Source organism: Alligator sinensis, unplaced genomic scaffold (assembly GCF_000455745.1).
Source record: "Alligator sinensis unplaced genomic scaffold, ASM45574v1 scaffold872_3, whole genome shotgun sequence".
Lineage (NCBI taxonomy): Eukaryota > Metazoa > Chordata > Crocodylia > Alligatoridae > Alligator > Alligator sinensis.
The window spans coordinates 1,348,101-1,365,428 of NW_005842137.1; the positions used below are offsets into that span (position 1 = coordinate 1,348,101).

At 50.4% G+C, this 17,328-nt stretch overlaps 1 protein-coding gene across 3 annotated transcripts in view; it reads left to right on the forward strand.

Annotated features, from left to right (window-relative positions):
• MTCH1 (mitochondrial carrier 1) overlaps positions 1-878 on the forward strand; it is a 17,828-nt gene extending 16,950 nt beyond the window's left edge. For all 3 annotated transcript variants that reach the window (XM_025206008.1, XM_025206007.1, XM_006025265.3), the window contains one exon: positions 633-878. In XM_025206008.1, the coding sequence (XP_025061793.1) occupies positions 633-704 (72 nt within the window). In that variant the 3' untranslated portion in view covers positions 705-878. The remainder of the gene's footprint in view (positions 1-632) is intronic.
• Positions 879-17,328: the final 16,450 nt, after the last annotated feature.

Here is a 17,328-nt window from a genome sequence, read left to right on the forward strand (position 1 = left end):
GGATTTGAAGCACATGGCGAACATGTGTGCATGTGTACACTCATGTCTGCTTCTGCTGGTCTTGCCCCTGTTGACTAGAATTTGCTTGGCCAGGGAGGAGGGGGTAGAGACAATACCAGTAGTTCTGTTTAAAAGTGATACCATGCAGACCATTTGTGTAACTTAGGTGTGCATGCTTCTGGAGCTATGCAGGTGTAGCAAAGCTGTTGCAAATTCAACCCTAAATGAAATGGGGTTAAAGCTGCAGTGATTCAGCTCATTTGTCTGTGCCCTCCTGTAGCGATACATTAACAGCTGACACCTGTGCCTGAGCAGCAGCAGTTACGTTTGTCCATAGCCTAGTAGGTAAAAGCTGACACTTGGCTCCTTCTTTACCTCTGGCTTTGTGAGATCGCTCTGATGGTGCTGTAGTGGGTGTGTACAAGTCCATCTCTGCTACAAGAACAGGACTTCAGCTCATGGTTCGTTATTCCTGATTGCAGAGCACGGCACTATGGTTGGCAAAGTGGTCCTTGCAGTCCTGGCATCTGGTACTGAGGCTTCTGGGAAGCTGGTCAGGTGGCTACATCACTGCATTTCTCCCTGGCTCCTTTTTTTCCCCCCCCTAAACCTTCTGCTTTGCTCTCCTGTAGGGGCAGCTGTTCCGAGGCTCCAGCCTGCTCTTCCGCAGAGTGTCTGCAGCAGCAAGTTTCCCCATTGACTAACTCCTCCATTCAGTTCAGGACCTCGGCTGGGAGAAGTGGACAAACACGGACTCTTTTTAAAAAAAAAAAAAAAAAAAAAAAAAAAAAAAAAAAAGGAAACCCTTAAAGCTCTATATTTTCTTTCAAATTTGAAGTCCAAGGTGCCAGAACAAACCTCCTCCTGTCCGACGAGACCAGAAATGAATTGGCCCATTGAGAACTAGCTTCTAAAGTGTAGTCGGGTCAGATTCCCTTCCCTATGGCTGATTCAACCATTACCATTGAGAGGAGAAGGGTCTTGGCTCTCTGGCCCAGCCTGTAGTTCTTGACTCAGAAGGGACAGTGTTTAAATGTGGATAAAACCCAGGTATTTAAATGGAGTAGCTTGGAGGAACTCTGGGATCCAGTGTAGAGACAAGAGGCTGCTTTGTCATCCAAGTATGTGTTGCCTAAATTGAAAAGCAGCAACATCTGGGTTTGTCTTGCTGAGTGGGTTGCATCAAGCCTGACCCTTCTTTGGTGCCCAGTAGTGATGCAGTAAGGTAGTAGAAAGCACTAAAAAGCTTATTCCCGAACCTCTGCCTTGGTGAACAACCCTTATCTGACTGGTCTGCCGAAGCATCTTTTTTATGTTTTGACACGAGGGTGAATCAGCAGGGCCAGAGAGGTTGAACTGTACTCTGCCTCTGACTGAGGAGAGCATTATTAAACCAGATTCCCTTTGATGGACTGCTTCCAGGTAAACACTAATTTATCTCCTGTCCCATTTCCTCTGGAGGACGCTCCATCAGCCAAATGCCTGCCATAAGCTGCAGCTCCACTGTGGCTTAAAATGTCCCATTGCCCACATTCGCACTGTCAGGGGTCATGTGAGCACTAAGGAGCAAGATGTTTTGGGGAGGTGGGGTGTTGTGATGGGAATAAGTTAATTAAATCAAGTGAAAGGAAGCTGAGGAGTGCCAAGATTGATGTAGCCATTGACATTGATATGAGTGGAGTCCCTCAATGGAAGCAATGGGGCTTGTATTCGCACTTAGAGCAGGGATATGCACCGTTATATAGAAAGCTGCTGTGAAGGCAGGACTGTAGAAAGATGGTCTGACTCTGGGAATTTTCTGTATTGGGGGGCACTAACGATATAACTGCTGGAATTCACTGCAGCTGGATAGTAAACTTTTTAGGTATGTAATTGCCTGCTAGTTACTGGATTAGATGGACCATTGGTCTGACATGATGTGCTTCTACTGTACTGGCTCTGCAATCATGCTGTTGACCCAAAGCCAAGCAGGACCAACCTTAGGCAGCAATTGGTGGTATCTTCCTGGCAAAGCCAAGCATTGCTACTTGCACACTAGAGAGAAACTTTGCCCCCTTACTACAGTGGCGCTGATGAATGGCATTGCTTATATTAGTTCAATTTGCTAATGGGCAACAAAACAAATTTGGCACAACTTAAAATGTCTGTTTAAGTACCGACTAGAGTAATGGAATAAGCCTCAAAGAACTGAGAGGATGTTTGACAGTCAAGTCCACCAAGTCTCTATGCACTTCAAACACTAAGGTGCCTGTCGTGGTGTTTTGGGCCTTGTGTAGCAGAGCTCTCCTCTGGTTGCAGCGTGGGATTTATCTGCAGCTCCCAAGATGGAGGTTTTCCCAGTGTTCTGTGCTGTGACAACGTACAGGCAGGTTTCCCCCTTTTCAGTCCCTGTCTTGCTTATTCTGCTGAGCAGTCCTTTATGTCTGGTCCAAATGTGCATTGTTCCATCTTCTTGTTTTAATGGGGCCCGGAAGAGCTTTCTGGGACCACGAGCAAACACCCTAACAATTGTGAGTTAGGAATGTTGCACCGAAGCGCGAGAGGTCTGCCCCTCGGCACTTCCTGCATGGTTTGCTTCCAAGATAGCAGAGCAAGCTCCATCACGGTTGGCTTTGGTTCTTGAAGTTGGCAGTGATTCATGAGATGACTGGGACAGTCTGCATCTCCCATGCATGATGCCTCCATCCTGATCTGTCATTACGTGAAGGCTTCTCATGAGCAGATGGGCTTGTTACAAGACCTGACTACAGTGTAAGTTTTATGCGTGACCCAAGATGTGCAATGGAAAGGCTTTGTGGCCTTGGCAGTGGCAGCTGCTACAAACAAGGACCTTGCTCCCAGTATGTTGGGGGTCCTATTCTCCCTTCACCCCATCTTCCCTTTGAAATGGTTGATGTTAACAATGACAACAAATGCATGCTTGTATTCTGTAACGGTGAGAGGTTATCTCCAAAGAGGATTTAACTGTGCTCTGAAATAAACCTGTGAAAAAACAGCTTTTCCTGGGGCTTCTTTAATGTGATACATTCATTTATTATTTAACCCCACTCTGCCAGCTTTCCAGTTGCTCAGTCCTTTATTTAAGGACAATCCCCTCTTTTTCCAAAGAAGAGCGACTGCTGATGTAAACTCAGGTTTTCTTCTCTTCAGCTTTTCAGCAACCAATTGCCTTGCTCCATTGGACATGGATAATAGAGGGTTGAGGTTGAGCAAAATAAAATTGATAAATTTGAATCTGTTTGCTAAAGTAAATGGGCTGGCTACTTGAATCCTCTGTGGTACTGTCTCTTAAATGCAAAAGAAATCAGTCTCTGATTTGAAATGCGTTGTTGTGTTCCTCATTAACACTCGTTAATGTTAAAAGTCTTATGGTGCTACCGTTGTTACTCACAGGACTCCTAGACAGTGTTCTGTAGCCCTGCAGCTTGTGGTTAATTAGATCCATTTTTTTTATTTATTTTATTTTATTAACTAAATAGGCTAACCTACTGCTTGGGGACAGAGCCATTATCCAAAGTGGGGGATCTGAGCTACCCCAGAGTGTTGAGATATCTCTGTTTTATACATGTCTTAAAGCAGAGTTCCTCAGACCCCTCGGGGGTCTTCAAGAGGAGGTTGGATAGATATCTGGCTGGGGTATTATGATCCCAGCACTCATTCCTGCCTAGGGCAGGGGGTCGGACTTGAACAGATCATCAAGTCCCCCCCGACCCTAGAAACTATGAAACTATGACCTCAACACAGAAAACGAGTTACCCGAAAGAACCCATGCCTTGACGGTTTGCTTCTGTCTCTTTCCTAGCTTGTAAGGAAATGAGCCAGCCTTCAAATATTTACTCTATCTCCTCTTACATGGCAATCTGGAGGGTGTGGTTCACTCCCTTTCTCTTGCTATACATCTGTTATCGGACGCCTTGAGCTGAGGAGAGATTATCCAAAGGACTTTGGGCTGATCAGCTCCCAGCTGTCAGGAAGAAGAGGTTGGGAAAATGGCCTGGTGGCTGAAATTGCAGATGGGGTCACAAAAGTGTAACTTGGGTTAGGGTTAACTTTCCCCACTTCAACAAATGGATCCTTATAGAGGGCTGTTCTGAGTCTCACGCTTGACATGAAAGGGTTGGCTGTTGCAAATCGGCCAGTGTCTCTGCACTGCTGCCCCACTCGATTGGAGTTAGTTCTGCCTGTATGTATGTTGAAGACTGCAACCTGCTGACTGCAACACTGTTAGCTCAAGTGCAAGGGGGTCTGTGCTCTTGTAGTGGGGGCAGGTGTGATTGTGAGGTCCTGAGCTGCTGCAGTCAAGCTGCAGGTCATCATTTGTAACGAGTGCAGCAAACCTGCATGTTCCCATGAGCATCTCTGAGCTGGGCCTCTGGTACTGGGGATTCTGCTTGACTGAGGTGTTGCTCTATGGGAGACTGCTGCACACTATACCACTTGAAATGCAGGGAAGTTGAAGCAGGGTCCCATGGACAATATAACAGCATGTTAACTGACCTCTTGCTATGGGCTAACTGCTTCCCTGTCCATTTAGAGGGACAGTGGTGCTCACACAGCCCCGCTTCTGCTTAACCACTTCTGAGTCTCAGTCCCCACAGCAGCCTCCACTTCTGCCAAGAGAACCTTAGATTTGCTCACATGAGGGTCCTCTCCTGCAAGCTGCCTTGGGTGAAACCCAGCAGGAAGAGCTCTCTGTGTGGGTCTGTTTGCCGTGACGGCATCCTGGAATCTGCCTACCTGAAAAGACAAGGAAGAGGATGCAGGTTGAAGCACACGATTCCCCCACAGTCCCATGGGGTTGGTACTGCTGCTGTCCTCAGGGAGTTGGCCACAAAGTATGCCCTAAAGCAGACCATGACCATTAAATTGGTGGCCCACAGGCCTCATCTGGCCTCTGAACAACCCACCAGCTCCCAGGCCAGGTGCTACTGCTGCCACCACTCTCCAAGCTTTCCCTTCTGGCTTCTGCCCCCACCCCTGGGGGTGGGGTGGCCTGGGGGGTTGAAGATGACCGTGGAGAGGTGGCTCAGTAGGAATCCAGGCACCCCACATATGGCATGGGGATGCCAGCACAGTCATCCACTGGACAAGATGTTGGACAGCCCTGCCCTAGGCTAATAAAAATGTTTGCTTTCCTTACTCTAGTTCTTCAGCAGCAGCAAGCTGCACATAGGCAAAGCTAGAAGGAGCTTCCTGCTGGGGGGAGGGAAGGGGGTGTAGAGTCACCAGGCTAATTGTTCCTGCCTGGGAGACTTGGTTGCATTTTGATGCAGCATCTTGCCAGGCCAATTGGCTTGTGAGAGCTGATGGCTGAGGGTTTGTCTTCCACTGTAATAAGACTCAGGCCCGTGTGCTCTGGGGAAGGGGATGAAATGGGTAGGAGTGGTCCAGGGCAGTATGGGTTGGAGTTATCACTGAGGGGGGAAATGCCCTTAGGCTCAAAGGGACCAGAGATGGAAGCCCTGGATTTGCTAGAATAATGACATAGTCCAGCAGGTCTAGAGCTCTCTGCAGATCAGGAGTGGCTACTTGCTCTGCTAGACATGATTTCAGCAACTCCTGAGAGTGACTTGTGCTCCTCTGGAAGGGGATGCCAAAGGGGTTACAAGCTAGCAGCATTCAGGGCACTAGCACTGGACAGAAAATCCCCAATGAAGAGATGGGGAGGATGGAATGAGGCCTTGTGTCCCTTTTGCAGCTATGACTGTGTTTCAATTAGGGGTGGCAGGTCCCTCCATCCTGGAGGTCAGGGTGTTGTGATTCAGTATCTGATGGGAATGATTCTCAACTGGATGTGGGCAGGGTAACTGGTGCCTGGAGACCAAGAGCCTGGAGTAAAAATAAAGAGAGGAGTGAAGGGGGAGCTGAAAATAGAGCAGCAAATGCCTTGAGTAATGAGAGAGAGGTGGCCAGAGTGTTTAGCATCTACCTCAGCTTGCTTCAGGTGCTGACGTAAGTTAAGGCAGTCCTGGCAAAGTGGCCAGAATCGTACACAATTATTCTTCCAATTAGGGTCTTCCCAGTTCTAACCTCAGTTGCAAGAGAGTGTGTAGTCAGAGCACATGGCCTGGTTAACCCAGGTTGTCTCTGCCTGGAAACAGTCATGTCCAGTCCACTGAGACAATTCTGCCACCTACTTTGCAGACAAAAATTCCCTGTATCCAGGACAGCTTAAGGACGGGTAGTTTAGCTGCAGTCAGAGTTTGAGTTTGGGGAAGGTCAGTCTTGTCCATTTTTTTGGGACTGGTTTCAGTTGTCACTATTGCAGAGGATGTGCTTGGGGGGAGATGGCCTTGTGCCCATCCTGACTTTCAAAACCCAGCCAGGGGAGACTGGTGCCATTGCTGGTGGGGGTTGTCAATGCCTTTCTTTGGGAGCGTAGGGTTCCAGACATCGTCCTTTCTCCAATCTCCCCTTTTTGCGGAAGGTCATTGAACAAGTGGTCAACCAATGGCTCCCAGGTGCATCTGAATGTTACTAGATTACTGGACCTCTGTCAGTCTTGATTTTGCCCTGAGCATAGGACAGGGACTGGCCTCTGGCGATGATATTTGCTTGGAGATCAATAGGGGAGACTGTGCCCTGCTACTCTTACTAGATTGTAATGTGAATGTAATGCATGTACTAGCAGGTGGAACAGAGCCGTGAGCTGTTAATTTGGACTACAACTCCCAGAAACCCCCAGGGGTTGGGGGGCAAGGGAAAAAGGAAGAGGAAGCAGCAGGCACAGGCAGCCTGGTCAGCCCGGCACAGAGGAGTGAGCAGTGGAGCTGGAGATCTCAGTGGCTCAGTCGGCCAGGACTGGAGACTGGAGGAGCTGGACTCAGACTTGGGGGCAGCTGCAGGCTGCTATTGAGCGCTCTAGGGGATAAACTCTTGTTTGGGGGCACCTCTGGAGGTGTGTGTGGGGGCGGGAAATTAAGGTGCTCAGCATATGTTACCACAGTGCTGATGTTTCTTTACCTTTTTCCTGTTCCCTTCCTTTGGCCTGTTGGCTTGTGACCCTAACCCCTATGATTTTCTTTATAAAAGTGGGAGCTGCCCCTTGCGTCGTGTGCCAGTTTCTGGGATTGCAGGCTTCCACTCTTCTGTAGCAGGAAGGTCCCAGGTGGTGGTGATGTGCGAAGGCTGAGGGTCCTCTCAGGACCTTTCTTGTGGGGTCCCCCATGGTTCCATCTCGTCTCCTCTCTTGTCTAACATGTATCTGAAGCCACTGGACAAGACAGTGCAGGGATATGGAATTAGGTGCCATCAGCATGCTGATGACACCCAGCTCTATCCCTCTTTCTCATCTAATTCCAGTCCTTACCCAGTGCCTCTCTGCTGTTGGGGATTGGATGCAAGTGAATCCACTTGACAAGGTGGAGGTGATGGTGATTGACAGACCTCACGATGTGGGTGGGGAAAGGGAATGGGGACACTTATTGATAGGGTTCAGCCTCTCCTTGTCATTCAGGTTTGCAGCCTTGAGGTGCTCCTGGATCCTTTGCTATACCTGGACCTTCAAGTGACAGCAGTGACTAGGAGCACCTCTCACCAACTTGCATCTAGTGACTTGCCACCATATCCATGCTTTCATAACCACAAGGTGAGATTACTGCAATGTGCTCGATCTGGGGCTGCCCTCAGTGACTATCTAGCAGCTGCAGCTGGTGCAGAATGAGGTGGCCCACCTTCTGACAGGGATGGGTCACTGGAAGCAGATAATTCTACTGCTCCAGAGACTGCACTGGCTCCCGGTAGCTTTCCAGGCTCGAGTCAAGGTGTTGACTGTGACCTGTAAGGCTCTAAATGGTCTGGGCCCTCCATACCTAAGGGACTGTCTTCTTCCTTATGTCTCATCTCAACCCCTAAGGTCAGGAACAGCATCCCACAAGTGCCATGTATGCCAAGTTCACTTGGCAAAAGCATCTGAGAGGCCATTCTTGGTAGTAGCACCTCTGCTCTGGAACTGCCATCAGACCCGACCATGGACATCTTCCAGAAGCACTGAAAGACCTTCCTGCTTGGGCAGGTATTTAGCAAGCACGGTTAGGTTTGCTTGGGGAATTCTTGCTATCTGCTTCTAAATCTTATCTAATATTTGACCTGCTTTTATAAGTTACTTTCTCCTTTTATTGTAAGATGCCCTGAGCCTTTTTGGGGAAAGGGGCTGGGGGTGGAGTATATAAATCTAATAAATAAAATGTGACCATGGCCATCTCAGACAGCTGGTGTTCAAATCCACAAGGACACCATGCTAAGAACAGGCAAACTGCTTTCCACAGGTCTGTATCGTAAAACCTTGATGCACTGCAGTTTGTGTCTTTGGAATATTATTGTAAAGCAACACTGAACGGTTTGGAGAGGCCTCCCCAGAGACACCTGTATGCGGGCTCCAATGTGGCAGCATGATGTAGAGTAATATGTTGGTGGCATGTTGGCAAGAAGGAGGCAAGTGTGCTGCTGGGCAAGTTAACTGCTCATTGCAGAGTTAGGCTGGCATCTGAATTTCCTCGGGATCCTGGCACGGCTTTTGAGAGAGTCTTGCAGTATTAGTTCGCAGCCTTTAAGACTTAGTGCCTCCTATTTCCGTCCTGTGCGAGGGCAGCTGGCTAGGTTCTGATCACGTCCAGTGATAAGAGGAGGCTTGGTTGCCACCTCTCTGACTGCCTCCTGCCCTACTGGGGCTCTCCACTGAAAACCTGGGCGCTTACAAGCCAAGGGGCTGGTTCCACACCACTCCGGGCACCCGTTTATGAGCTGCTGGGCACCTTCACCTTCCAACAGCTCCCATGTGGGATCAGGGCCTAGTGTCATATAATACAGTGAGATCTGCCATGAGCAACAACTCAAGGGACTAGTCATCTAAAAAAGGGTTAGGAACCTATGCTTTGCCAAGCTATTTTATCTAGCCAGCAAAGCCAGGATGTCAGTGGCAGTTCGGTGGTGGAGGGTATCAGCAGCAGCAGCTGGGTCACAAGCACGTTGGTGGTGATTCGGAGGCGGGGGAAATCGGTGACAGTCAGCCACAGCATTAGTCAGCAGAGGAAGTGGCAGTGGCAGCCAGTTCTGCCTACGGACCGAGCTGTGTTAATCTACCCCGCTGTTCCTGGAAGGTCGCTGACCCCTAATCGGACTAAATGAAGACTGGAAATGTGGGGTGCGCGTGCGTAAGACCAGGAGCTGGTGGCGTTGTAGAGGGTTACCGTCCCTCAGACAACGGTTGGAGGAAACGGAGCCACCACGCTAGTGGTGGAGGACAACTCCTAGGGAAAAAAAGTAACTCCAGCCTGGGTGTTTGCTTACCCAGTCCCATTGCTTCTTCTGACAGAGCGCAGCCTCCGTAGGCCGGCCTCGCAGGTGGCCACGTTCTGTGTTTTGAGGTCTTTAAGGTCTAACAAGGCACCAGCCCCTGGGAAAGGTCTTTGTCATTAGTGAAACCAGGAGATGAGGCTGCTCCGTAGAGGGGAAACCAGTGGCTGGGAGATGGAAGAGAATCCAAGGCAGCTGCATCTCCCCAGGCCGTGGATGTGGTGGAGGGGAATGGCGAAGTCCCGCCAGATCTGTACCCGGTGATGGGGATTGTGTTTTCCCCGCTCCTGCCTCGTCGTGGAGGCAAAATGTCCTGGGAGCATTTTCTGACGTGCTGCAGGAGTCCACAGACAACTGCGAAGGCTTGCAAATGCAGCGCTCCCCCGCCCCTCTTTGCCGCGGCCTAGAGGGGAGGAGGGAAATATGATGAGCCTCGAACTGTTAAATACGTCTCTCCCACTTCTGATTCAATTCCCCCTCGCCGCTCCCCCCCCACCAATGCTTATGCAGTCTATTCTGCCGCCGACAGCCTTTTGTGAAGGCCACTCATGTTGATCCAGATGTAAGAAGAAGCACCCCCCAGGCCTGGCCCCCCCCAAGAACCCCTCTCTCTCCCTTGATTAAAACATCATAATTCTTTAATCTTTCTGAATTGAGTTTCTTCCTTAAAAGCTGCCTGTTCTCTTTGATACACCAAAGCGGTTCTTGTCTCTATTCTGCCGCCGACAGCCTTTTGTGAAGGCCACTCATGTTGATCCAGATGTAAGAAGAAGCACCCCCCAGGCCTGGCCCCCCCCAAGAACCTCTCTCTCTCCCTTGATTAAAACATCATAATTCTTTAATCTTTCTGAATTGAGTTTCTTCCTTAAAAGCTGCCTGTTCTCTTTGATACACCAAAGCGGTTCTTGTCACGCTGCCAAAGAAGGCTGGGTGGAGTGTCACATGGCTCAAACTTTTACAAGCTGAGCAAAGCTGTCTCAGAAGAGGAAAACGAGAGAGAGAGAGAAACGCGCCCACCGAGAAATCTTCCTTCTATTTTATTTTTGCAAGAACAAAGGAATAAGCCTTTTTCTTTTGTTTTTTTTTGGGGGGGAAGGATCATTTTTAATGCAACAAAGTCACTGAATTCCTCTGCCAACTTGCCAATCCACCTCTGAGAAACTTGGAGGAGGAAAAGGGGGGAAAAAAATGACGTCACTGCAACTGGGGGTGCCTTCCCTGCTGCCTGTCAGATCCGAATGAAAAGAACAGGGCAATAAAACAACGGCTGCCTCTGTCTCCCTCGTTAAACACGGCGCTAATTGGATGTTAATTTCTCTTTGCTCTTCTCGCTGTTCAATTGTGAGAACTGTCTCTCGCGCGCTTTCCTGTTGCAAAGCTCTTGGCAGCCCCAGAGAGAGTCTATACTGTACGCTCCCGCCTGATTGTGGACTCGAATAATTCAGGAGCTGGGAGTATTAAAAAGAAGAGGCGAGGGGTGAATGCTTGGGGAGCCAGGAAGGAGGGAGGGCCAGGATGGCGGTAGAGAGCTACGCTAATCATTTCAATGTTTCCTTGTTTTTTATTGTCCTGAACAGAGTTGGAGCGATTAGATCTGTTTTTTCCCCCCATCCCCTCGTGCTTGGTCCAGTTTGCGTGGCAAAGGAAACCCCCAGATACAAAGACGCCCACCCAGGCCAACCCTCGCGTTCAGACAGGCGTTTATGGGAGCCAGCGCAGGAAGTGGTTCTCTTCTGGTCTGCCCAGGTCACCCTTAAGGGGTGTGTGAGTGCGTGCGTGCGTGTGCCTGTGTTTCTTGGCTTGTGCTCTGAAGGGCATTGAATGAGTTCGGTCGGTAGCGTGCCCCACGCCACCACGGCAGAGAGGGAGAGAGGTAAGTTAAGAATAGGCTGGGGTGGGAGGGAGGTTTGCCAAGGAATAGGGGTGGGTGGGTGGCTACCTGGGATCGGTGCCAACTTCCTGCAAAGGGTTGCAGACCCGAGGCTTTGAGAGCCCACCAGAGGCGACTTCTCTCTCTTGTCACGGTTCCAAGGCGAGATGAAGGCAGCGGGAACAGGTACAGCAGATGCCGAACGGCCTCGTTTGCCAGGGTGTCGGTGGGTCGGGTGGTTGTTTTTATTTAAATCCTCGATATTATTATTATTATTATCATCGTTTTGAATTCCCAGTGCAGCCGGCTATATTTTTCAAGGGGTCCTTCCGAACCGTGCACGAGGTCGACTGAGGCTTTGGTTAGAAAGGAATGGTGCTGGGGGTGGGGGGGCTGGCTTCTTTCTCTCCCTCTCTCCCTCTCTCTCTGTGCCCTCCGTTTGGATTAACATGCAGAAGATGTGCCTGTCACTTTGCTTACTGTCAGCGCCTGTTCAGGGATGGGTGACGGCTTTGTTCCGCGCTGCCTGGGAAGCTGTGCCAACTCTCTGACTTGGCAGCCGTACCGGAGTGGGCAGGGTGAATGCAATGAGGGGAGAGAATTATTGCCGAGGCTTCCAAAGTGGGAAGTGGCTGCAGGCCCATTTCTGAGCACAGCAGCTTTTGCAGTGTGCATCTGCCTCTCTCGCTCTCGCGCGCGCTCGCTCTTTCTTAGGTTGGTGCAGACAAAACGAAAACGTGTTTTGTTTTGTTTTTTTGGCATCTCCCCAGCTGCGTTACCAGCCCCGTCTGCCCTCGCCCACCCCGACCCGCAACTAAAACCCCCTCTTATCATCGCTGAGGCCCCAGGTACTTAAAAGCAGCAACCAACCGAGAGAAAAAGCCTTAAAAAAAAAAAAAAAAAACCCCCAAAAAAAAACACCCATCCAAACGGAGCAAAAAATACCCAAGCCAACAAGCAACAACAATGAAAAATAGATCCCGTCCACGTTTCCTCCATGGCGGGGCTTTTCACGATGGCTCGCTCTCCGTTTGGGTGTGTGCGCTCTCATTAAAGGACCCTGCCACCTTCTGTCGTATTCAAACCAGGAAGAGGGAGCCGGGATTCATTTTGGCGTGGACGTTAGGATGGCGGGTTGGGGAGTTGGCAGGGGAAGGGGGGGTGGGCGGAAGAGGCGAAAAACCGGCCTTTTGTTTAACCCGCGTTGATCCAAAAGAAGTTTTTTTTTGTCCTGTGGGTCATTTTCGATCGGGCTGGGCAACTTTTCTGCGCGGGGCTCTTGGAAGAGCAGGCAGAGAAGGGACTTTTTTTTTTTTCCCCTCTCCCCCCCCCAATCTGTGTAATAAAGACAGATTGTCCCAAGGGCACCGGCGGGCAAGGGCTGCTCCCGAGTGCTGGAATTCCTGCCAGCTTCCCTTTGTGCCAGCCTCTCCTTGGCCTTTGGCGTCTCGTTCGGATGAAGCCTGGCATCCAGGCACCGCCCATTTCTTGGCGCTGAGCTGTTAGGAGAAGGAAAGGGGGGAGAGAGAGAGAGAGAGAGAGAAGAGAGGAGGAAAAAAAAAAAGCTGTCTCACTCAAACTGGCCTTTCTCGAAAAAGGATCCTTCCCCGATGATTGTCCGGATAAGCGGAGCTAAATCCAGCAGCTACTCAACAACAAAACCATTCTCTTCCACGGCGCGTCTCTCGCTGGCTTGGTACGAAATCAAACCTAGCTCTTAATTTTTTTTATTTTTTTTATTTTTTTTTTAAATTTTAAATAACGTTTTATCTGTCCAAATGTTCAGTTGCTTGATTGTTGCTGTAACCTCCTCCCACCCCCTAACGCCCTCACCCTTTTGCTCCTCCGGGTCTTTGGTGCTAAAACGTCTGACTCTAAAAGAAAATATTTGAAAGAGGATTCCATGATGATTTCTTTTCTTTCCCCTGCTCCCACAGATCAGGTTGTTTGTGGCTCTGGGAGTTGCTCCGAGCTGGGGTGTGTGTTTGTGTGTGTGTGTGTGTGTGTGTATGCACGCATTGTGTTTCTTTTTGCCACCCTGTGCAACACAGGGGAAAAATGTTGAATCATGTCGGATTTGCAATTCAACATGGCAGCCGCAGCTAACGTGGTAGGGACTTGCAATGCCAAGCTGACCCGTGGGCGCGCGCTGCTCTTCGATCATGCGGGCTAGGGTGGGGGCACGGAAAGGGGGAGTGCCCCATTTTCGGGTGGGCTGAGAATGTTTTGGGGGGGCATTTAATCGGGAGCAACCGAAAAGGAGGGGTATAAAATGGCTGGATCCCCCTTCTTCGTGTTGTGAAGCATTAACTGTTTAGAAGCTGGCTCGTTTTTCATCCCTTTGGCCGGGTTGGCAGGGACCGGGGGGGGAGGGAGCGCCAGGCCGAGCGCAGGGGCTCAGCGGCGTCGGGTGCATGTGCCAGGCTCTCTGGAGCGTTCCCCGCCAATGTTACGTGAGGATGGCATGCAAAGGAGACTGCTGATGCGAAGCCGGGGGTGGAGAGGAAGAAAGGGGTGCAGAAGGGATATTTTTTTTAATACAGCAATGGCGGCCTCTGGCCTTCGGAGATGCTTCTGGATGGGGCTTTGCCGATACGAAACCGGCTGGATTGCCAAGACATGCGGGAACGCCAGGGAGCATTCAAGAGGGTGCTTTCCACGCTGCATCTCGCATCCTCCCGGGGGATTGTTCCCTCCACGGAGCTCTCTCCTGCCATCCTCCCTTGCTGGGCTGTGTCTGCCGTGACCCCTCCAAAAGCCTGCGGATTTGCCCCAACGTAACCACGCTCAGGGGCTTTGTCCCAGCCCGGGGAAATCTGTCCTCTTTCAGTCAAACTTAATTTAGGCCGGTTTTGTACGCAACAAAAGCAGATTGTTGCAGGGAAAGCAACAGATTTCCCCATTGCCCTGCCTACCGCCTGACCTGCACACTTCCCGGGAAAGCTTACAACCAGCAAGGATTTCTCCACCCCTCCCAAAGAAAGGCAAAAAAATCCCTCCCTCCCCCAAAACCCTGCAGGGAGCGAAGCAGTGGGGGTGCTGTAAAAGCTTCGCATTGGCCCCTGGGCAGCAGGCCTGAGTCCTCCCAGCCGCGCCACACCCCTACCGCATAACCGCCCCGATCTGCGCACGCGCGGAGGGTCCCACTGAGGCCTTGGCAAACTGGCCTGTGAATAGAGACCTCGAGGTTTTGTCTGCCCCTTGAAATCTTCAAGTGACCCTTTCTCTTTTGGGTTATCACCTGCGGCTCCCTAAAAGGAGGGCAGTCTAAAATGATCCCCTTCTGCCTCGTGGGTCTGCCGTGGCATAAGAAAACCAAATCCCTCCTTAACACAGCACGAGCATTTCCAATGGAGGGAGCCCGAAGACGGATGCTTTTTCTGTTCTCTGGAGAATTACACTTTCATGCTTTTATGGTGTCAGTGGGCCATTGTGACATAAGTGGCCTAAGGTGATTGGGAATCTGTATTCCTGGGTCCTCCCAGTGATTCATTGATGATTATATGCATGCTAGTGGCCCATCTGGGCTCTGTTGTGCTAGGCACGGCTTGGCTGGGGGGCAAGCCACTTTGGGGCAGATTTTTGAAGATATTTTGGTGCTTTAAAGATGCAGATAGGTGTTTTTGAGTAATCCCAGTAGGTCGGTCCGGACCCCTTGTCATCGTCTGTACAGTGCAGAGGGAGCCCGGCGTCTGTATTGGTACCCTCCAATGGATTTCCCTCTGGAAGTGCTGTTGCTGTTGGTTATTCAAATGCAGGCAGAGCCCGTGGAAATGTGATGATAGAACTGACTTGGTCTGGTTAAGTGCATTTCAATCAGAAGGTGATAATCCGTTCCAAGGCTGTTAGGGCTTGATTTGCAAAAGTAATAAAGCCCTGCTAAGTCCAGCTGAAGGCAATCGAAGATGCGGATGCTCAGCCTGTCTGGAAAAATGAGCCTCAGATGCATTCAGCAATGGGTCTGACATTCAAGGCTCCAGGGCTGCTGCCTTCAGCTGTTCAGAGATCTCAGGATCGGGTCTTCAGGAGGCCTTTTTGGCCCTGATCCTCCATGGGTACAAACCGGCATATTCCTACTGCCATCCAGGCAACCGGCTTGATTTACACCAGTGGCAGATGTGGCCCTTTAATGAGAGTGGGGGTCTCTTCAGTCTTCCAGTCAGTCGAGGTTTCTCCCCAGCTCTGTTCAGACAGACAGCCCCGAGGATGGGGCCATTCATTCCCCAAGGTGCACGAAATGTTTGAATTCCTTCCTGAATAAGAGACCTTGAGGCCTGTCCCAGTGCCCACAGAAGTCGATGGGAAAAACTCCCAGTGACTCCAGCGGGCTTTGGATTGGGCAGCTGCAGAGAGCAGTGCGCTCCAAGCTCAGGCAAGGCACTTCTGACGTGTCCTAGGCAAAACATCTGGCAGCCCTGCAAGAGCCCATCCAGGCGCTGCCAAGGGACGCAGCTGTTTTATTCCGTACAGCTCACAGCAAAATAAGGCCGGAGCTCCCAGAGATGGTGAAAAGAAAATTACACGTCCTTTACATGAAGGGACACTTTGCAGTTGGATCTCGGTGCCTTTTGTTGGCCTTCAATTTGGGCTCGCCTCAAAAGCCTCTTTGAGAAGATGTTGTTGCTAGCGTTGCCCTGTAGTGTGAGTAATGAGGGGGACATTTTCACTCGGGCTCTGACCTTGTTGTGCGTTGCAGAAATCGGGAGCAAGCCTGTGAATATGCTCTGGGTGGACACGAACATAGCTGAGAGCAGAATCAAGCCTATGGGTTTTCAAATGGCTCTGGGAAATTTCCGTACCTTCAAAGGGCTAGGTTTGGCCAAGGCTGGGTGCCAGAGCTCTGCCTTTTTTAAACTTGGAGTGAAACAAGTGCTTGATAAAGATACCTAAAGAGCAGCCTGGGAGAGGGATGCCAGGTGGATAGTGGCAGGGCGATCTTCCCTCGCACTGAACCAGCAATGTGGTTCAACCATGATCACCACTATGGGGGAGAGAAGAACATTAAAGCTTTGTGGCCTTCGCTTCTTAGCCTTTTTAAGTGATAATGCGACGGCATGGTCTCAGGTGTTTGTCTGTTGTACCACCAAGTGCCCGAGCCACCCAGTCCTCTCAAGAGCTCCTAGCACATATTTTACTCACATTTATGTTAACATTTATATTCAACGTGTACATCTTTTTCCTTCCTGAAAACTCTCCTTTTCTTGCATGGTGGCTTGATACGGCAGGGATGCTTGGGAGCACCATGTTGACCAAAGCGCTTTGTTGCGATAGGGCTGCTGCAGGGTGCTGGATGGGGCAAGTCTTGATTAAACAAGGCCACTGGGCACTGTGGCTTGTTATTGTAGGGTTGCCTGTGGACAGTGAGACAGGCCCAACACAGCGCAGTCAATAGTATTCATGAATCAGCCTAGGACATAAGAGATTGAGGTTCTGCTCCCAGCTCTGAGCCTGGCTTGCTGAGTGACTTTGGGAAAGTTTCTTCTTTTGTCTAGGCCTTATTTTCCTCATCTGTAAAATGGGACTAAAGCCTCTGACTGTAATATTTGTAATGTAGGTGCCCAGTAGAACGCTGGACACACATCGGTGTTAGTCTCTTTAACTTATAACAACAGCATACATACAGAAATGGCTTGCATAGTCTACATGGCTTTTCACTCTATTTGCAGTTACGGAGGGCACATAGATCAGGCAGTGGGACCAGCTCCTTTGGGAATGACCCTCAGGGTTACTGCTGAGTGACACACTCTCTCTTGCAGTGTAACATCAAGGCCCCCATGTTCCCATCTCACCCAAGCCAGAGGGAAAGGGCTGCCTTGCAGGGCAAGGAATCCTGGCAGCTTTGCCTGACTCTGCTGCCCCGTATGGTAAATGCAGAAACATCCTTGCCTTGGGGACTGCACCAGGTATATCATGGTATTTCAGTAGCAGGGCAGCAGAGCAAAAAGGCCTTCTCTCCTCTTGATGGCCTCTCAAGAACGGCTACAGCAGGCCCATCTCAGCCAAAGCCATCCTGCCTGGAGCCCCAGGCTCTAACGCTTGTGCTCTAGTGCCCTGAAGTTCAGGGCATGAGTTAATGCCAGCTGCTCTGGGAGCTTTTGGGAATCCCTACTGAGGAATGAGGGGTGTTGCTCTCCTTTATATCAGCTCTGGTTTGGGCCTTTCCC